Source organism: Bicyclus anynana, chromosome 23, assembly GCF_947172395.1.
Source record: "Bicyclus anynana chromosome 23, ilBicAnyn1.1, whole genome shotgun sequence".
NCBI classification, from domain to species: domain Eukaryota; kingdom Metazoa; phylum Arthropoda; class Insecta; order Lepidoptera; family Nymphalidae; genus Bicyclus; species Bicyclus anynana.
Genome location: NC_069105.1, coordinates 12,572,764 through 12,595,706, shown reverse-complemented (window position 1 = coordinate 12,595,706; position 22,943 = coordinate 12,572,764). Strand labels below are relative to the sequence as shown.

General features: G+C 37.3%; 1 protein-coding gene across 4 annotated transcripts in view; it reads right to left on the bottom strand.

Annotated features, from left to right (window-relative positions):
- Window positions 1–1,355: 1,355 nt before the first annotated feature.
- LOC112051357 (cleavage and polyadenylation specificity factor subunit 6) overlaps window positions 1,356–22,943 on the bottom strand; it is a 28,137-nt gene continuing 6,549 nt past the window's right edge. The window contains exons 3-15 of one of the 4 annotated variants that reach the window (XM_024089961.2): window positions 21,346–21,561; window positions 18,659–18,770; window positions 17,365–17,585; window positions 16,344–16,508; window positions 13,704–13,832; window positions 11,087–11,180; window positions 9,977–10,078; window positions 9,354–9,451; window positions 8,620–8,886; window positions 7,599–7,804; window positions 6,109–6,159; window positions 4,255–4,356; window positions 1,356–3,145 (exon numbers count right to left, since the gene is read on the bottom strand). In XM_024089961.2, the coding sequence (XP_023945729.1) occupies window positions 2,956–3,145; window positions 4,255–4,356; window positions 6,109–6,159; window positions 7,599–7,804; window positions 8,620–8,886; window positions 9,354–9,451; window positions 9,977–10,078; window positions 11,087–11,180; window positions 13,704–13,832; window positions 16,344–16,508; window positions 17,365–17,585; window positions 18,659–18,770; window positions 21,346–21,561 (1,953 nt within the window). In that variant the 3' untranslated portion in view covers window positions 1,356–2,955. The remainder of the gene's footprint in view (window positions 3,146–4,254; window positions 4,357–6,108; window positions 6,160–7,598; window positions 7,805–8,619; window positions 8,887–9,353; window positions 9,452–9,976; window positions 10,079–11,086; window positions 11,181–13,703; window positions 13,833–16,343; window positions 16,509–17,364; window positions 17,586–18,658; window positions 18,771–21,345; window positions 21,562–22,943) is intronic. The other 3 variants (XM_024089962.2, XM_024089963.2, XM_024089964.2) reach the window with 3 other exon arrangements.

Here is a 22,943-nt window from a genome sequence, read left to right as displayed (position 1 = left end):
AGCCGAACCAATGAAAAGTTACATTACCAGCAAATATCATAGGCTATATTTTATCCCGATATTCTCACGAGAATCGGAAGTACTAGATTTTTTAAATAAAATAATGAAAAATCGAATTTTCCTGATTTGTAACTAGGTAAATAAGCAAAACATGTACCTACTTATCTGTGTAGGTCTTCTAGCTCTAACTATGATCGTCGCTGGTCGTTGAATTACAGATTTGCTAGATAGTTCAATCACCAATGTCAGTATTGTAGGGAAGAAAAGGGCCTAACAACCATATCGGACGGGCATTCCTTTCAAAGCAACCATTAATATAAATTAACTACAAAAGGTGTGTCACCGTGGAATTTATGATTCTCATGTGCCTTCAAGCCTCAAGGTCGAGTCAAAAACACGAGTCCATTGACCTTTTACATACCTAAACCCTAAGCATGCGATCAACCACTCAACCGCAAGCATTTCAGATTTTGTAAAGCTACGCTAAACATAAATAGGTAGGTACCTATAGATACCTAGTTAATTTTAAGACCGGCGGTCATAAGAATCGATCGTTGAAATTAGTTAATTTTTACGTAGGTAGGTACCACCACTCAAGGTAATAAATCCATGGAATAGAAAATAATCACGCAAATCTATGACAGGTCCTCGTAAACTCAAACACGCCTACAAACGCGAAGGTCGTGTTTTCAAGAGTGTATAAACTATAAACCTAGCAATCGCTATCGCAATCGCTATTGCATTCGCAATCGCTATCGCTATAATAACAATAATAATTTATTTATTTGCTTTAAACATAAACTAGCTTATTTATTTATTTATTTGGTAATACTCTCGATAATCAAGATAAAAACTGTTTTAACTGCCTGGTTAAGTGGGTAGCTTCATACTTCGGATTAGAGGTCCTGGGTTGGGCTATGAAATACTGAAATTTTCTTTCTTCCAAGAAATTCTCAGTAAAAATTCTGTCTGGACTTGGGACCTGGATGTACTATCCCGTGTCTCGGAGAGCACGTTAAGACGTCGAGTCGCATTATTATAGATATAATTATACTTTTCATTTGGCCATTGCTATTTAAACAAAACCGTGTTTTTTACGTGGAAATCTTGTCGATTTTCTTTTTTAAAAGAATATTAGCCATATCTTTCAAATATGACCAATATTCCCATTCCCCTCCAACTATTTAGGAAAGACTGTATTAGGAGTGGGTACGACAATAGACCAACTGGCGGGGATCAAACCACCACCCCTCGGTGATGAGTCTGGCCGCTCTAACCGTTAAGCTATTGAGGCTTTTGTAGTGAGATCATAAGTATAGTTATTTTTTTGATATGTTATTAAAATAAAACAATAATTAAATTATACAGCAATTTATTTCAAGAAATAAATCCGAATAATGATCAGTGTCAATAATATGTATGGAACATATCCATACGAAAAATTCTTAAATCACTAGCAAACTAACTAACACTCTACTTATTTATTAAAATCCTATTCAATACCAAAGTTACATACTAACTTACATTTACATATTTTCTTTTAATTATACAGTTATTTTCAACAAAAGTAACACAATAGATATTACGGTGTTAATGTAAGATTAACCTCAAAACGTTGGAATGTTCACCAACCATAATTAAATAATATGAAATGACATAAATATCGACAAATCTACAATACAGTATATTATGAAAAATCTTCATCCCATATTACGTAAATTATTATTAATCTGTATTTTATTTGTTCTATTTATTTAAAAGCATTTTTATCGTTATTTTAGAAAATTCTGTTATATATCTAAGTATACAAAAATTTGTTATAAACATCTCACACTAAGGTGGGATTTTCAAAGTCACGCGCGTCTAGGGGTTTTAGAGAAATTTATGTCAACGTCTAAGATCGTCTTGAAGTTGTATTATATATATTTTATAATAAATAAAACTTGAGTCAGTCTTTGTACTATAAATAGTAGAAAGCCTGTTTTATCTGCGTAACTTTAACAAAAAAGAACATTAACAAAGATTTTATGATTCTTTGATATAAAATTACAGCTTCGTTAATCCCTAAGGGTAGTATGGTAAGTTGTAAGATTTTTTTATTTCCTTGGAAAATTTCCTCTTTAAGAAATACTTTATTGACAATATATTGTCAATATTATTAAGTGTGCACGCATGACCTTGACACAAATAATTAAATTACCTATTTTAATGTTTTTTTCTTTGTACATGTTTATCTTCAAATATAATTACAGAAGTAGAGATTAGAGAATTTCAAACAAAATAAGTTTTTGTAACATATTTGACCAGCGCGAGGCCAATTTATTATTATAGGTACATAACAAGACCAAAAAATGCTTTTGCGTTTTTGCAAACATGACTTGCTAACACTCACGACACTTGAAAACCTAAAATAACGATATCTATATGTAAAAAACATCTAGTATTGAAAAAAATGTCAATGCACTGTTGTTCCGTACCGTTCGGTATGCAAGCTACGACTCGATGAAAAAAAAACGACAGAAACTGGCGGTGTTATAACTGTCGTAAACGAGGTCATACCACTTAGTATTGTTGTAGAGCTTGTTATATGACACTGTGACGGTTTGAGCTCGCCGGGGGCTGTGTCACCGTTACAATCAAGCCAACTTGTCCGCTGTAAGCCTAACATGCGCGCCACGACATATCTAGTTAAAACGCAACGAAAGAGAGCGATATTTCCAGTTCAACGCTGATAGTCGATTTGTTTTTACGAGATGTCGTGAGTCGCAAGGTTGCTGCATGGCGATGCAATGGTTCTGTGCTCGCCGGGGCCGTGTCACTGTGTCACGCAAGCTATTTTGTCTGCAGTTAGTGGCTGGTATTGTGGTAACTGTTGTAATCGAGGTCATACTATTGAAGGTTGTTCTACAGCTCAGCGACGGGGACCGTGTCACCAGGCGTCAGCTTATTTGGATGCTAGTGACGCGCATCGCGGCGGTGCTCGCGGTCGCGGTCGCGGTCACGCTCCGCCGGTGGCGGGTCGCGGTCGCGCCGCTCGCGATAGCGTTCTTCGTAGTACGGCGCAGCGGCTGTGCGGCTCTTGCTGGTGCTGGTATCGCCCGCGCTGCTCTCCACCGCCGGCTCCACTGGGCTCGACTTGCGTGGCCTATACAAAATTACACTGTTATTATAAAGGCGAAAGTTTGTGAGGGTGTATGTTTGTTTGTTACTCTCCTTTACGCTGCAACTACTGAACCAAATTGGCTGTAGAATGTAGATAGATTTTATGCTGGATTAACACATAGGCTACTTTTTATCCGGAAAAAATCATGGACACTCACAACTCCGTTCGCGTACTTCTGTTTATTACAAATCCTGCGGCAACCATGGCTTTTTCCGGATAAAAAGGTAGCCTGTTCTGCTCTGAGGTTTTATTTATTTATAATATGAGTATGCATATCGTTATTTTCATCATTAACAGCCACGGACATCCAATGCAGGACATATGATTCCAAACACCACAGTATCGAGCCGCCAGCATCCAGCAGCTCCCTACAGCCCGCTTGATGTCCTCGGTCTATTGGTGCATTGGTTCCCAAAGTGGTCCAGGTGGAACCCCAAGGGTCCACAGGAGACTTAACAGGGGTCTATGTTTGCGTGACAAAAAATTTAGGTTCACGGTTTGTAAGCGGTGTCCATGAAATTTTATCTAGTTTCATACTGAAGGGGGCGTTTTCTAAATAAAACAAGTGAGATTTTTTTGAGTCCTTCTGCTGTGAGCACAATAAATTAATTAGGTAATTCAGTAATCAATTCTCACTTTTTCGAAAACTGATAATTTTGTTGTTTAATTTAAGCCGGAAAGCAAATTTCCATAGCAAATATTTTCGAAATTTTTGAAATGGTAGATATGTAGCAGGGTCCACTGGAATCAGCTAGATTTCAAAAGTGGTTAACAAGTTAGCCCGCTTCCATCTTAGACTGCATCATCACTTACCATCAGGTGAGATAGTAGTCAAGGGCTAACTTGCAAGAATAAAAAAAAAAAGTGGTCTATGAGAAAAAAATGTTTGGGAACCTCTGGTCGATCAACATCTCCTTTCGCTATTCCAGCACCTTGGGACCCCAACGTCATCGGCTCTTCGAGCTATGTGCCTATTACCACTTGAACTTTGCGACTCACAGAGCTATCTCAATGACTGGTTTGGGTCTTCTGCGGATATCCTCATTTCTGATATAGGAGGAGGAGGAGTATATATAAACATATATATATACCTTTCTTCTGTTCGGCTGTGTCCTCTATTGTAATGTTCAGCACGCTCGCGCTCCCTAGACCTGGACCTGTCGCGTTCCCTCTCACGGTAATCCCTGTAGTACCTGTAATTAAGGAACAAAAAAAATACTACTCTTTATTCTGTATACATTTCTGAAAAATGTTGTTGTATATTTAAAAAATGTTTTAGTTAAAAAATGAGAAAAACCACAAACATTTGCGAATTATTTATCAAAACAATTTATTATTAAAAAACACATATACACTATACGAACATTGTATTTATAAATTATTTAATGAAAATCTTTTTAATTTTAGTGGATACTTTACAAAAAAAAATCTTTTATATTGATTGAATTCTTAAACTATAGTACGAAATATATTTTAAGAATTCAAAATTTATAAAGCCATATTAACATTTACACTTCACATTTTAAGAGCTTTACTAATAATAAAAAATGGTGTATGATATATTCCATTAATAAATAACAATGATATTAATAAAAATAAAAAACAACCAAAAAAACTAAATATGCCAAGTTAATAGGGAATAAGGGTCAGAGGGATTTGTACGTTACGACTAGATATATTACGCATTATACATATACTCAGAGGCACAATTATCCACCCACTTTAATATACTCGCGTCATATTGTGCCTCTGTGTATATTTATCCAAGTTACTCGCTAGATTTCGGTTAAGTACTGTAAAGTACGAGTAGACTGACATCGCCTGGCAAATTAAAAAAAAAAAGAAATGCCCATTCCCAAAATTATAGTACTATAAAATAACTCAATTTGACACTTGATTTAATTTTTTTATACATATAGGCTTTCACATAAATATATATATTTTTTAACAAACATATAAAAATTTTTTATTTGCTTCAGTAGTCAAACTCTACACGTGCTTCATTCATGCGGTATTTTAAATAGTATTTTTTTAATTGGCTAGATAATAATCAGCTAATATGCCTTACCAGAACTGACATACAAAACATTGTAATCTCATGCAAATGCATTACAAAATAATAATAAAACTTTGGTGCAAATGAAAACAATTACTAATCAAATAAATAACTTAAACGTCATTCTAATGGTGCCAAAATTTTATTAAAAGCTCATTATTTACAGCGCATGCTATAAAATATTAGCAGCAAAACTTCTCTAAAATCCCTTCATCCATAGCTTTATTAGCATTACCAATAAAATGTTTATAAATCTTGTTAAGAAAGTAAAATAAAATATAATTAAACTATATATGATACGTCATTATAATGTTCTGTAAATCATAAATTAGTTTTAAGATACCACCTAAGACGAACAAACGCAAATGCACAAACATCTAGTGTTAGTGTTTCTGATCACACAAGTCTTTTTTTGTCAACCAAAAATTAAGGAGAACCGGCATTCTTGCCTAAATACAATATAATATAACAACATGCAATATACCATTGGATAGAGTTTTTTCTATACTTTAATTCATAATAAGGTCAAAAACTCCTAATTACTGTGCCAAGTATAGCTCAAAAAAGAACAACATATTTTTATGTAAACAAAGTAAAGACTATAGCCATAACTTTCTTCACACAGCACTCAGGTGCTGCCATAACAAAAGTAAAGTACATAAATAAACGTATCAATTGATATATCGCATGTTGTTATTGGTATTTAGGCAGGCTTCCATACATTTTTGCCGGTTCTCCTTTATCCATCAGAATTCAGCATTATCTCATACAAAATTCTGCTAAATAAACTTGTGGATAAAATACATACACAATACGTGGTAAACTTCTAGCCGTAACATACATGTAAGTAATACATATTATAAGGCCTATTTATGAAAATAAGGCTTACGCATCACCACGCTCGCGTTCACGATCGCGCTCCCTCGACCTTTCCCTGTACCTGTAATCAAAGTGATTACATTCAATGGCGGCCTCTCAAATTTATTGGAATGATTTATTTGAACTAATTAAAATTAAATGGACTTAATTTTAATATGTTCATGCTCGTGTACCGATTACGTCACTATTAGCTAATAAAAACTACATATCGCTTACGTTACGACTACAAAAACTTTTAATTCTTATTCAAAAAGTTCTTACCTGATGCCTGAGATACTGTCTACTTTATGACATCTTGCATATCTCTCTATCAGACTATAATACAGATTTTTGATGCCCATACAAATCTAACCATCATTATGACCTACAACGTCATTAAATCTTGCCATTTTGTATGGGGCGTTTTTCAGAGATCCAAATCTAGCCCTTTAAATCCCTGTAGCTCCGAAAGTAATAATCGCAGATATCCTGTTACTTTTACAAAATTGCTTTACTATGAGCATACACCACAAATAGATACTATTTAAAAAACTGTCATCATCCCTATTGTCTTTACACCTCAGCCTCGCGCGTATGTCTCTGTTTCTCGTATGTATATAGATAGAGACTCATCTATCCCGATTTTCTCTTTTCACTTCGGCTTCTCGCATCTTTTTTTATTTAGCTTTTTCTAGAAAATTTTAGTCTTTTTCCGTTTCTTACTTATATCATAGACACTCACTTATCCCAATCTTCTCTTATAACTTCAGCTTCTCGCATCTTTTTTTTATTTACCTTTTTATAAAAAATATTTTTTAGTCTCCGTCCGTTCTTACTACCATAACACCATACCATACCATAGACACTCACCTATCCCGATCTTCTCTTTTCACTTCGGCTTTTCCATTGTTTTTTATTTAGCTTTTTCTAGAAAACATTTTTTAGTCTCTGTCCATTTCTTACTTATACCATAGACACTCACCTATCCCGATCTCCTCTTTTCACTTCGGCTTTTCGCATCTTTTATTTATTCAGCTTTTTCTAGAAAACATTTTTTAGTCTCTGTCCGTTTCTTACTTATACCATAGACACTCCCGATCTTCCCTTTTCACTTCAGCTTCTCGCATCTTTTTTTTATTTAGCTTTTTCTATAAGACATTTTTTAGTCTCCGTCCGTTTCTTACCATAGACACTCACCATCCCGATACTCTCTTTTCACTTCAGCTTCTCGCATCTTTTTTTTATTTAGCTTTTTCTATAAGACACTTTTTAGTCTCCGTCCGTTTCTTACCATAGACACTCACCTATCCCGATACTCTCTTTTCACTTCGGCTTCTCGCATCGTTTTTTTATTCAGCTTTATCTAGAAATAATTTTTTAGTCTCCGTCCGTTTCTTACCATAGACACTCACCTATCCCAACACTCTCTTTTCACTTCGGCTTTTCCATATTTTTTTTATTTAGCTCTTTCTAGAAAATTTTAGTCTCTGTCCGTTTCTTACTTATACCATAGACACTCACCTATCCCGATCTTCCCTGTCACGAGACCTGTCCCGGTAGCGTGATGCGGACCGCTCCCGGCGCCTCGGCGCGCGGTGGTGCGCCCTCGCATCCCTCTCCCTGGATCGCGAGCGCCGCCTCTCACCCCCGTACGACTTCGTCTCAACACCGTGTAACGTGTCTTGGAGCGATGAGATCAAAATCTTGCATCGGTCATCATGCGCGACCTGTGAAACAATTAAAAGGTATTTTAGTATATTTTTTTTACACTAATAGCGGGCAAGCACGGCAAGAGATAACCGCAACACTAGTCACTCTGCTTGCTAGCTCATCGCCTCCTCGAACTGCTGATGCATCGTATATAAGTAACAGTGGTAGTTACCTTGCTCTGCTTGATGAGCGAGATGGCGGTGACGAACATCTCTATAGCGAACGCGTATTCGCTAGCAACCGCTATGGCACTAGACGACATGGTGCGGTTGCGGCTCATCACTTCCTCGAACTGCGCATCGCTGATGCATCGTATACAAGTGACAGTGGCAGTTACCTTGCTCTGCTTGATGAGCGAGATGGCGGTGACGAGCGTCTCTATGGCGGACGCGCACTTACCAGCAGCCGCGATGGCGCTCGACTACACGGTGCGGTTGCGGCTCATCACCTCCTCGAACTGCGCATCGCTGACGCATCGTATACAAGTGACAGTGGCAGTTACCTTGCTCTGCTTGATGAGCGAGATGGCGGTGACGAGCGTCTCTATGGCGGACGCGTACTTACCAGCGGCCGCGATGGCGCTCGACTACACGGTGCGGTTGCGGCTCATCACCTCCTCGAACTGCGCATCGCAGTTGCATCGTATACAAGTGACAGTGGTAGTTACCTTGCTCTGCTCGATGAGCGAGATGGTGGTGACGAGCGTCTCTATGGCGGACGCTTACTTGCTAGCAGCTGCGATGACACTCGATGATACGGTGCGGTTGCGATTCATCACCTCCTCGAACTGCGCATCGCTGATGCATCGTATACAAGTGACAGTGGCAGTTACCTTGCTCTGCTTGATGAGCGAGATGGCGGTGACGAGCGTCTCTATGGCGGACGCGTACTCGCCGGCGGCCGCATCGCTGACGGCGCGCGCGATGGCGCTCGACGAGACGGTGCGGTTGCGGCTCATCACTTCCTCGAACTCTGCCTCGCTGATGGCCGGGTGCGGCGCGTGTGCGGCGTGCGCTGGGTGCGCGGCGTGCGGCGGCGCGTGCGGACCTAACGGAGCTGGGTGGTGGGGGGGACGCGCTTCTGCGGCACCGGGGTAGCTCTGTCATTGTTTAAAAAAAAAATATTATAATTAAAAAGTTGACTCATATCAAATTAATATAAACAATATTAATTTCGTGTAGTACACGGAATAAGAGTCCGAAATATATCGATATTAATTGATAAAAGTTAAGGATTTCTAATAATATTCGCATATACAAACTTTTTTCATAATTTGTATTTCAAAATTTAACAACAATTACGTAAATTAACATAATAATCAATGATTAGCAATAAAAAATACTCCATCTTATTTATTTAGTTTTTGTGAACAGTTTTTAAAATATTTAAAAACATAAGACGCCATTTTTCCTGATTAATATTGAAAATTACTGTTGCGACGGTTCGTGTCGTACTGACTCGAGAATGTATTACTTATGAATTTTGTATTTGGAACGGCTAACACCGTCGTGTTTCGTACGCTCCATCTGTATATTATTAATTAATCTGTGTACAGAGTATACATACCGCTGGCGGTCTTCCGTAGGGCTGTCTGGCGCCGGGCGGCGGGCCCTGCGCGGGCGGCGGCCCTCCATGCGCCGGGTGCCCGTATGGAGCGCCTGGTCCTGGTAGAAACCAGTCTGGTTTAAGACTCAGAACGTTGCACATCACTATTATTTTTTTAACCGACTTCCAAAAAGGAGAAGGTTCTACGTTCGGCTGTATGTATGTTTTTTTTTATATGTATGTCCAGCGATATTTCTGTAATTTGTGGACCGATTTTGAAAATCATTTCATTATTATTTACAAGTGAGCCCTTGACTGCAATCTGGTAACTAACCACGGCCGAAGCCTAACGCCAACCAGGCCTGGACTGATTAAGAAACCTCAATCAGCCCAGCCGAGTGTCGAACCCAGGACCACCGCGCACTCCACTGCGTCACGGAGACCGTCCAAATCCTTATAGCAACGCCTAACCATGAGCAGCACGTTGCCAACGGCAGCTGGCTACTGTCACCGACGCGACGACTGCAGTCGGTGGCAGTCGGCGGAAGTCGACGGCGGTCGGCGACTGCCGTCGACTGCCGTTGACTGCCGTCGCCGACTGCAGTCGTCGGCAGCAGTTGCTGCTCGTGTAAACGAACCCTTACCGGGCGGTGCGGGCTGCGGCGGCGGTTGCACGGCCGGCGCGGCCTGTACTGGGGGCTGCTGGTTGAAGAACGCGGGGTTCACGTGCGGCGCGGGGGCTCCACCTGCATCATAATAATAGGCTAGTTGACACTTTTTTTTATAAATAAAAAAATAAAAAGCCTTTTATTTCCAAAATAAATATTACAATTAGGTATCTTAAACTAAAAAAAAATTAAACTAACAAAAAAGGAAAATTTTTTTTTTTTTATAATACTTTTTTTTAAATGGTCGTAAATAGTTCAATATCGTTCTACCAGATTGAAAAAAAATTATTAATATTTTTTTGAGATTGAATTTTATTTCTTAAATATGTTTTTGACAATTTATTGACTTTTTTATTTACAAAAGTTGTTACTAATCAGATGTTTTTTTACAACTTAACATCCACAATGTCCTACAATGTCCGAATAGTACGTATTATGAACGTCATAAGGAAACTGTCACCGTATCAATGCTATCTGAAAAACACTTTAGTAACAACTGTATTTTTACTGTTGCTAAATTAATAGTTATACAACTTAACAGCCACATTGTCCTACATATTGCGTGGTACATTATCTCGTTCCGACGTTCAGTAATTTTTATCAATCGAGAATTTTCGTAAATAAAAAAACTGAGCTTCTCTTCAAGATGATCTTCATATTCGTAACTTAATGAAATATAACAGACTACACAAAGAATTACATACAAAGTTCTTTAGTATTCCAGAACATGAAATTGTAATAAACAAAGAATTAATACTTTTGACATGAAATATCAAACAGCACACTATAAGACTTTCACTCAAACAAAGCTTAATGTGTCAGTTAGATACACTGTATGTCATCAAGAAAAGCTAGCTAATCCAACTGAAGTCGAAGCAAAAAACAATGATAAATAAGTCTAATCTAAAGTACGACAAATGGAAAATAAATCATCATAGTTAAAACATAGGAGTCATTAAAAATACATCAAGGTACCCCCAGTATAGCTTACAGACTACAGTTACTTTGTTTGCAAGATGAAAATTGTAAAAATGGACTGTTCCTTTAGGTACGGAACCCTAAAAAGTGAGGTTATTTTTTACATACCCGGATGTTGCGGCAACGGTGCCGGGCCCCGCGGCGGGCCCTGCTGGTGCGGCGGCAGCTGGTGGTGAGGGGGCGGCATGCCCTGCCCGGGCGGCTGCGGACAAAACATCATTGTCAACACATATTCGGCTCACTGCTGAGCTCGAGTCTCCTCTCAGAATGATAGAGCTTAGGCCGATAGTCCACCGCGCTCGCCATAGGCGTATATAGCGAGTGGGCCGGATGGTCCGGGATTCTTTCAGTGTTAGATAATAGCCCATTTATCGAGGAAGGCTATAGATTATATATTATCCCCGTTGTGCTACGGGAACGTGAACCACGCGGGAGAAACCGCGCTGCGTCAGCTAATGAAATAATATTTTGGGAAACATTTATAATAATACTTTATAAATTTATTTATTGAAACAAAGGTAAACAATTTAATATAAAACTTGTAAAAAACTTGCTCAAGTGTGTAAGGTCACAAATTAATAGGAAAATAAGCAATAATCCATTTTATTTAATTACAATGGCCATATTCTAATTAAAAAATATAAGGCGAAGCGGGACAGACAGACAGTGACTGGCTTTACAAGTTTGGAAGGTTACATACATGCAATTTCTTTCATTTTAAGAAAAAAATATAATCCTTATTTATTATGAAACACGGCTAAAACTCAAATGATACAACGCCGGAGTATGCCCTATGTCAAAACCAGCTCATGACTAAGGGCCTAGTATGGATTTGAAACGAGTAGGGCACATTCCGACATTGTTTCATGTGACTTTAAGCTGTGATTCATAATAAATTATTATGAATAGTACTCACGATAGATTAAATTCTAAATAAATATAGTGCATTCATTATACTGGTAACATTGTAAAGCAATAAAAACTATAACTAAAGTGCGCGCACATCGACCTCTTATAATAAAAGGACACACAATCATGTAGAAAATTTCACTTAGAAACTGGCCAATTTTGCTTTGACAGTTTTAGAATTATTGGTAAAGAAAATTATACCTTTAAATATAGTCCAATATTCAATAAAATCCAAAATTCAGAGCAAATTCAACCTTAAGAATTGAGTTTAACGTTGAATTTGCAAATGCGACTAATTGGATTGAGTGCCACGAAGTTGTGTTTGGCACTCATTGAGGGGACGTTTTTTGGTCGCTGATTGTGCATCCACTATTTAATAGGAAATCGATGTACGCGCATGATAAGTCTGCGCGCGACTGGCGGCGCTATGTTGCCAGCGTTAGTGATCTCTTTTACCCGCCAAGAGAAGAAAGAGATAGACGATAAGAAGGCGGCACTTTTGATTTGTTCCGATTTTGGCCACGCGCAAACTTATCTTGCACGCACTATATCTATCTACATTTGTGCTTACAAATGTAGAGAGATTTACGAAACTCACTTCAGTAAGTACGCTGATTGATAGCTTTATCAATCAGCGTACTTACTGAAGTGAGTTTCATCGATGTGTTGCTGTTATAGCATACTTTACTTAGCATATATTTCAGCATCGATTCTACCTGTTGTTAGATCCAAGCCCAAACCCACTCACGGCCAGTGTGATTTAAATATTGATACAAAAAAACCAAGATACACTATCGAAAAATTATTTCTCTAAATAAATATAAGTAGGTAGATACGTCAAAATTTAATCCCAGAACAAACACAAATGGTGTTTTATTTATTCAATAATATAGTTAATAACACTTTCACCTATTATATATGCACGTCTTGGATTTTTTGTAACAATACGTTATTTAACAGTTACGCCTTTGCACAAAACAACATTTCTGACAAAGTAAAATCGGTAGATCCGTAACTAAAAGAATCTTAATAACGTAATCGAGCTTACGACAGCTGCGTCTAACGTTTAAACGTACGATAAAATATCGCATGCCCGTCAACTAATGTAAAAGAAAGTAATTGAATGGAAAAGTTCATCATTATATATTAATATGACGTATGGTTATTATGGTGTTTTCAGTGGCATTGTTTTTCATACATGAACTAAAGTACTGCATACCCTAAGAGTTGTCTTCTTAGTGCTTATTAAATACAGATTTTTTTAGTTTGTTTAATTTTATTGCTAGTGCATACCCTGATCGACAACCTTATGCACGCCACTGGGTGTGTTGATATTAGCCAATGTATACGAAATTTTGCTAATGGATTTTTTTAACCAGAATAAATCCAATTTTTTACTGTGTCAGATAGCCCATTTACCGAGGAAGGCTATAGGCTATATATCGACGGCCGAGTGGCGCAGTGGGTAGTGACTCTGCTTTCTGCATCCACGGCTGTGGGTTCGATTCCCACAACTGAAAAATATTTGTGTGATGAGCATGGGTGTTTTCCAGTGTCTGTGTGTATTTATACATTATATAAGTATTTATATGTAGTATATAATTGTATATTAATATTATAATATCAACTATCTCAGCACCCATAATACAAGCTACTTTGTATGCTTACTTTGGGGCTATATAATGATGTGTATTGTTTAAGTATATTTATTATATATTTATTTATTATCCTTGTGCTACGGGAAACACGCGGGTAGAACCGTGTGACGTCAGCTAGTTTACAAAATGTCGTGTCATGCAAAGGTTCGTAGTCTTACCGCGCGCGGCGACAGCGGAGGCAGGTGGTGCGGCCCGTGGTGCGGCGGGGGGCCGTGCGCGTGCGGCGGCATGTGCGGCCGGGGGTCGTCGTTCCAGTCGCCGCCGGGGCCCGGCCGACCGGGCGCGTTCTGTTTGCAATAACCCTAAGCGTGAGGCTCCACTAGCGACATGTCGCACGACAAAATGTCGCAAGCTTCACGTCGATATTTGTACTCGCGGTACAAAGTACGGTATATGCGTTTGGGGTGAGAAGAGATCATTAATTCTTAATTAAGATAAGAGAATAATTAAGATGAGTTCCTCAATGATAAAGATGCTTGAAAGCCATTGGATCAGCTTCCACCTTCACACAGGAAGTAAAACTATAAGAAATTGTAACGTTGTCATCAATTGTAAATTACAATATTGTATGTTTTTTTTTAAAAGGGCAACTGTTGAGAGTCTTGCCGGTTTCTTCTCAGCAGAACCAGCCTTCCGAACCGGTGGTAGAATTTTTACAAATAGTCAACTGACGTATCAAAAGTGCTTGTAAACTGAGGCTACTTGAAATAAATGAATTTCAAAGTTGTCTGGAGGAGATCGCTTTTAGCGAAAAGACCGCCTTTGCGCATCTTACTTTTCTGTTGTTTCTTATTTTCATTGTATCTTTATTTTTTTGTGTGCATTAAAATAAATAAAATAAGTGACATTAAAGCAACAAAAACATGAAGATAACATGCCAAAATTACGCAACAAACCTTTCGATTTTTATTTCTGCTCTGCGTTTTTCTTCCATAAATATTATTATAGGTCTGTTGTATCAAGTGTAGAAAAGTCTCTAGTGGAGCCTTATGTACTAAAACAGTCGACGTAGAGCGGCTATAGTAAAACCTTATGACCATTCAGTGCGTTACAATGCGTTCCAGTAGTCGCCGAGGCCCGGCCGACCGGGCGTGTTCTGCATTTGCAATAGCCCTAAGCGTGAGACTCCACTATCGACATGTCTCACGACAAAACTTCGCCGAGCGACATTTATATTTTACATAAGCAACAAAAACATATAGTCAGGGATCCTTAGAACATTTTACGAAAATTCTTGATTCTGGTAGCTAACCGAGTTACCAGGAAATGAAAATTTCAGTGCGTCGGAACGAGATACCACGCAATTTGTAGGACATTGTGGCTGATAAGTTAGTTACAACTTTTGTTACGCTACCCTCCTTGTATCAATAACGAGGTTATTAAAAGTTGTCACTAACCAGCTGTTTTTTTTTACTGTTGCTTAATTAATAGTTATACAATTTAACAGCCACATCATCTTGTTCCGACGCTCTGAAATTTTCATATCCTGGTAACTCAGTTAGCTACCAGAATCAAGAATTTTCGTAAATAAAAAAGTCGATCGTCTCATCGAGATGAAGCTACTCGCGAAAAATTAGCTTGTTAGTAGTCAGGTGTACAAAATGTTTTAGGGATCCCTGATTATTAAAGACATGACAAAATTTCGCAACAAATATTCCACATTATTACCTCTTCCTTGGTTTTCTTTTCATAATTATTATTATAGAGCCTTACGTAGTAGAACAGACAATAGTAAAACCTCACGACCATACAGTTCCATTGAATCATTATTCATGGTTGCTAACATCACCAGCGCCCCCTCCCCCTCCCCGCCCCTTTCTGGCCTTAAATGGTATATCGATGGTATATTTCACTTTCCCCCTCATTTGCTGCGAAAGTATACCCGGTTGCGTGTAATTCAACTAACAGTAACCTTATTACGAGATTGTCTAGAGTAAAATAGACTTACAGCACCTTGTTTTAAAGTAGCTTTTCCAATACAACTTTTAGTTCAATGTTTTATATTACATGTCAATATTTTTAAACTGACACGTCAACACATTTACAGAATACTTATGAATGAGTGCAAGATGTAATTTTTCATGCAACATGTTTCAAATACACTACAACAGAATGTATGGATGTATAATTACCTAGAAAAAAAATAACATAGACACTAGGACTAGACAAACACAAAGTATGCTTGTGTTGAAGGACCAGTGGCAGTTGCGTTAGGTCGAAAGAGAAAATTCCGGTTCGCATAGGGTAGTTGACTCATATCAAATTTAATATAAACAATATTAATTTCGTGGAATAAGGGTCCGAAATATATCGATATTAATTATTAAAAGCTAAGGTTTCCTTATAAAACTTAATTTAAAAATCGTGTATTTTTTAAAATTTTCCAAACATCTAAAACGCTGTCGACCATTTTGTGACGTCACAATGTTTCTCGATGTACTAAACGTCAAAGTAAATAGTTAACTTATATTTTGTCAAACACTCCGTTTGGTAAATAAAGGATTTGTTAACCTGACGTCATGAAATAGTTGAAATACAGACCATCATTGCCGACAGTAATCTAATAGAACGATAATGAACAATAATTTAGGCCCATTTAAAAAAAGTGTCAACTAGCCTATTGCTCGATACGTCGTGGTACGCATGTTAGGCCTATAATTTAATAAAATTACTTAATTATTACATTATTTACAAAAATAATAATTAAGTAATTTTATTACGAATATCATACTAAACAATCTCGTACTAAGGTTCCAGTGTAAGCTAAGCTGTGCTGTGGCAACAAAAGACATACGTACCGCGTGCGACGACGGTGGGGGCATTTGATGCGGCATCTGGTGCTGCGGGGGCCCGTACTGCGGAGCGGGGGCCGGCATGTGGTGGGGTCTTGGCCAGTCGGGGCCGCCGCGCGGGACTCCGGGCGGACCCCCGGGGGCGCGTTGCATTTGCGGCGGGCCCTGGAACTGGGGGAAAAAAGGATGACTTTTAAACATTTGTGCTGGAACCTCTTTTTCAAAGCAAAACTGCAAGCCTTTGAGTACCCTTTAGCTTTAAAGCTAGACTAGTTAAACGGATTTCATTGCAGGTACTTAAATTAGTAATAGATACAAGTAGTTGATTAATTTACGATTAATTAGTCTTAGAATCTTGGATCTTCTTTAAACATATTTTTTAACCCAAGTTAAAACAATTTACGAGTACAACAATTATGTAATACTGATGGGGATGATGATTAGTATTACACGTCAACCAGGCCAGACCATGCTTGGCAGAAATAAGCATGGCAATAGTATTTACCTACCAGACAAGCTGTCTAATACTATTAAAATGTCTAGTATCTATTTCTGAAGTCTTGTTTTTAATGAGAAAATGTTAGCCCAGTAGCATTGGTACCTATGTACCTATTGGGTTTTAACATCGTATCCATTCTTCTATAACAAGGGAAACCTGGCCCTGGAGTGGACCGATTGAATAGGCTAACGACTCAGACCAATTATTTTATAGGACCTGCCTCGCTAGACGTTACTTTTCTGTCAAATCAATCAACGATCTAATGCGATTATAAAAACTGCCTCTATAGATTCGATGTTAAATAGTTGTAATCGTGTTCGTCGGTTAAAAAGGTCCGTAAAAATACCTTTTTGTGTAATTGAATTGTGAAAAAAAACGGGCAACTTCTAGTTTAGTATAAGATATATACCAAACCTAAGCTCGTTTTCCTCAGAAAATGACAGACAATTTTGTTCGTGACTATGAGTACGATACAGGTCCTTCTGTAATTGGTCTGTGGCTAACGATGATATTTGGATCCATTATTACCTGCATTGGTGGCCTATGTTGAGGCGGGCCTTGATGCGGTGGTGGGCCCTGGTGCGGTGGCATGTGGTGCGGCGGGGGCCCTTGGTGCTGCGGCATGTGGTGCGGCGGCGGGCCGTGCGGCCCGGGCGGGGGCCCTCGCAGTTGGTGGTGGGGCCCTGGGCCGGGCATCATCATCCGCGGGCCATTCGGCCCCGGTCCGTTCGGTCCACCGCCAAAGAATTCTACAGATAGATTTTTTTTTAATATTGAGTGTATAGATAGTACCTAACTAGTAAAATAGTAGGCACCTATTCTACAGCCTTTCTTGATAAGTGCTGTTTACCAACAAACAAATTAGAAATTAAGGTAGAAAACGCATGTCATTTCATAACTTATTTATTTTAAATTATTTATGGTTTGTTTATATAATTTTATGTAAAATATATTAACCATATCTAACTGTTCTAAGCTTATTAACCTAATTTATTAAGAAAAAGTTAATTATAATTATTATTAGGTGTGAGATGACTAGTGATTTATACCCTCATTTTTAATTTGTTTGTTGGTAAACAGTACTCATCAAGAAAGGCTGAAGTATAGTGATAGAATCAGAAATGACGAGATCCGCAAAAGAACCAAAAACACTGACATATTATTATATTTATATATGGATATTCTGTTCTGCGGTTGGTCTTCCTAAATAAATAAATATTGTAGTACGAATTATGGACCCCACGGGTTCACCTGCGTATATGGATAACCTAACGCTGAGCTACTATTACGCCTGATGGCAGCGTACAGTGGAACACATTCTTAAAAACCTTATAGCTGAATATGTTCTGCTCAAAGTCTCATTATATATCATACCTTCTAGTTTTCTTTATTCCGAATGAAAGGGCTTACTTTCGCTAAACTCGACTAAGGCGCGTTTGGAACCCTCATAATTTAATTTAAGTTTTTTACTTTACTTACTCGTTTTATCATAACAACATATCCTGACGTTCCGAAAGTGCTTGTTACCTAAAAGCACTTCTAGGATCTAGGACTACTTGAAATAGGTAAATGAATTCTTAATAAATTTTAATTTAACATTATTGGAGATAATGTATCGTTGGTCAGTCATCTAGTGGTTATCCTACACGTGGTCCTTAGTTCAATTCCCGAGTCGGATTATATGAGAATCTGAATCTCTTTCTCCTAAGATATTTTCAGTTCACGTATGGAGCAGCGTGATGGGTCTAAGCTTCATATTCCCTCTCCTTTAATGAGGCCTTGTAGTGGGCCGGCAAAACATGCTGATAATGATGACTATTACCTCCAGGATGGGGTCCGGGCGGGCCCCCTGGATGCGGACCTCTCATGCCTGGACCGTTCGGTCCGGGGGGTGTAGACCTGGTCTTCGACTGACTCTCAAACTGATTCAAAGCCTGTGGAATGTACACCTTAATGTATACCATAACATACATACATCATTTATTTATTTATTTACATCAAATTAGAAAGGCAGAAGTGAGACCCAATTACACTAGCTCAATATTTTAATTTGATAACAAAACATGAGAATTTAAATAATGTTAAATATATTACTTGAAATTTTTCGAACACAATATGCTTTAAGAAATTTAAAACATATTCGATCGATCGAACCCTAACCTAAGTTATTTGTTTGTATCTGGATTTTTAGAACACGTAATTTAAAGCATATTCGATCGATCGAACCCTAATCTAAGTTATTTGTTTGTATCTGTATTTTTAAAACACGTTACTTGAAGAATATTCGTTCGATCGAACCCTAACCTAAATTATTTGTTTGTCTCTGGATTTTTTGAACAATTAAAAAAAATCGATCGATGTTAACCTAACCTAAGTTATTTGTTTGTATCTGGATGTTTTGGAACATTATTTATAGAATATTCGATCGATCGAACCCTAACTTAAGTTATTTGTTTGTATCTGGATTTTTGAACACATTATTTAAAAAATATTCGATCGATCGAACTCTGACACAAGTTATTTATTTGTATCTCGATTTTTTGAATACATTATTTAAAAAATATTCGATCGATCGAACCCTGACATAAGTTATTTGTTTGTGACTGGATTTTTCGAATAAATTATTTAAAGAATATTCGATCGATCGAACCCTGACTTAAGTTATTTGTTAGTATCTGGATTTTTCGAACACATTCAAAGAATATTCGATCGTTCGAACCCTAGATTCGTTGGTTTTTCTCTTTTTAACCATGGAGCTATAGAGGCTTAAATTTCCTTTTCAACCCACTATGTTAGGTAGTACCTAGTAGATTTTGAATTTAGGTTTGACGATTTTTATTTATAAGCCTTATACTTATAGAATTTTATAGAGTGGCTAATAATATTTTCGGCTTCTATGGTTTGCCAATAAACCATGGCCTCAAAAGCATCATTAGCTCCACGGTACTCAACACCATCAACGGTCATAGGTTTGAATCCTACCCGCTGCGCTGTCGTACCCACTCCGATGAATTATCACCATTTATTTATTTTTTAATGCAGTGTGCCTAGTGGAAGTTTCAATGTTTCATACTATTACTATCATGTTGACGTAAACGCAAATTTAAATGGAATTGAAACAGTTGTACAGTAGTGCCACTAGATGGCGCTCTTTCAATTCCTTAGATATTCGCGTTTACGTTACGTGACAGTAACAGTATCAAACTGCCACTAGGCAGCACAGGCCACAGACCTCTTTTCTTTAAGAAAAAAATATGGAATTTGGTTTACCATTGGTAGGTAGGTAAACTATGGCGTTGTGTGGTCAATAAATGATAGGTCTTTTTATCTTACGTTGTATTTGCGGTTTATCCTATGATGAGTAAGTGGAGAGAAATAGACAAAATATCGTTCAATGGCGGCAGTTGTCCCAGTCCCATCTCTTTAGTATCAACGCAATAAAAGAGATAGCGGTATTTCCGGTTACACCGCCATTGGTTGACATTAATTTGTCTATTTGTCTACACGATATTATCTTGTTGGTCACATGTTAGCGCCACTGGATTCTATGTTCTTATAGACAATATTTTGAATAGGTAATATTCACAAACATACCTAATATTCAGTTACATTTAGTTTCTCTGCATAAAGTATATATTTATTATTAACCAATGCGACACATGCGATATGTCACGGTTAACAGTTTTTATTAACCGACTTCTATCTTTCCGTATTTATAAATTAAAAAAACAGTACAAACGTCGCGAACATGGGCTTGATATAAGAGTATATACAAAAAATAGAAAAGGACCCAGAATTGACCCCTGTGTAGCCTATAATACACAAGACAATCCTTGCGACAATCTTTTACTCATACCTTTGGAGTTATTTCTGTGAGATAAGATACGATATTCATACAATAGTTAACGATAGTGCACCATTATACATTCTAAAATGGCTCAACTTTAACATGGTCATCGCATCAAATGCTTTGGACTAATCAAAGAAAACAAAAACTAGATTGTGAACGTTCCCAGGCATCATAGATGTTATCAGTATCACTTATCAGCACCCATGTCAGTTGCTACCTTTTACGAAAAATAAAAATAATGAAAATTGTACTCTTAACTCTAATACTTAGAAGTTATTTGATAATGGTATCAATCTTGTACTAAGCATACAAACTCTATATATTTGCGTTATTAATTTGATGAAGTTCAGAGTTTTCCTACCATAAGTATCCTATAACAGTCTCGTGATTCTAAACTACCTCTTCAAATCACTTCTCCCAAATCAGTTCAGCCGTACTTGAGTTATAAATAGTGTAACACGACTTTCTATTATATGTATAATAGATATAGATACTGGCAATCTACCTCCCTACTAGTAAGAAATTTTACTTGTGTATTGTCGTCTGTATTTCCTTTAGTTTTTACATAGGCATTGAGCTTTTCTTCCCTACAATTATTTTCACCGTGAATCATGTATATGTATTAAATTCCTCGTTTAGTATTCCAACTTTTAATTTACCTGTTTAGAGGGCGGTGTGACCACTGGATGCTGACCGTGGATCTCCTTCTTTGGCAGTCGATCGAGGACCATCCTGGTGGACTGGTCGGAACCCAGCGATATGACGCAGAATCCCTTCGACTGTCCATTTGCCCTGTTTTCGAAGAACTTCACGTCTTGAAAGTCCGATACGCCGATATCGGCGACCGCGTTAGCGATATCTTGATCGGTCGCCCACTGGAAAACATACGCATCCAAAACTCAGGGTAATGCAATCTATTGAACGGGAAGCTAAATAGAAAATACATACTTTACTGTGTCGTGTATTTTTTTTTCTTATCAGCAACTCGAATACCTTGAGTGTTTTAAAAAACGATAAAAAAATAACGATATTCTCAGTCGAAACTGCTATATCCGATCGCGAGTCTACTAAAAATACGAGTAATTTATTATCATTTAGCCTCTCTTTTATCATCAATCGTTGAATTAATAATTTATTTATTTAAGCTTGATATGAAATACTGGGTGGAAAGGAAACAGTTTTCAGTTTAACCATTCTTTTATTTCATCATCACATTGGTATCGCATCTTTAACTAAATTATTCCGCATAAGATAAAACAGTGGCACACTGCATTTAAACAAGTTAAGCAATAACATGGGTCCGACTCTTCCACGAAAATAATAAATTTACAGATCTATATAAAAAACAATGGTCTTACTAATATTAACAGCATAAATTAAATTTAAATTAGCCATTTTAAAATTTTCTAGAAGTTTCGAGTAAATTGTAATTTTGAGATCAACAATAAAGAATTTAAACAAGATCATTAATAATTCAAGATCAAAATCAGAATCAGTTAGATCCCAAGCACTAGATACTAAAACAATTGCTCTGAATGAAATATTTAAACAATTTCATTGAAACGGAATTGGTTTGATACATAACAGTTAACTTGTTAACATACAAATTGAATTAACAGATTTGTCCGAAACGCAAGCCAATATTGTTAAAAATAATGGATATGGAGACAGGATATGTCATAGTTGAAAACCGAAATTTAGAGTAAAATACAAAACAAACATAATCGACACATTTTGTCACAGAATCGCTAATTATTTTCTAAACTAACCCCGTGAACCTGAAATAACGGCGAACACAGAAAAATAAGAAAGGAACTCGTTTATCTTGTAGTATTTTTTTAAAGTGGTCATATAATAAACAACATCTTATTGGAGTGTATCTTTTCTGTCAATTAATTTAAAAATCAACCATTGCCAAACGGAAAAGGAAATACCGTCCGCTAACTTTGTATAAAATTAGAAGATCAATAACTGACAGAAAAGTTACATAAGGTAGGTAGATTATACAATATTGTACTACATACGGAGTCATTTGTTTCTCTAAAATCAGAGGTTAATGTGACGAATGAGCATATGTTACGTCATATGCAAAACAGAACTACAGTAAATTACCTTAAGCCTGATTCAAAACTCTAAAAAATCATCTAGGACAAATCAGTGACAGTTCGAAGAATAGACAACGTACTTTAATGTAACATAAAAATAAAAACAATCAGTACACATATAATAATAAAACACTACAATTGAGGGTACAAGC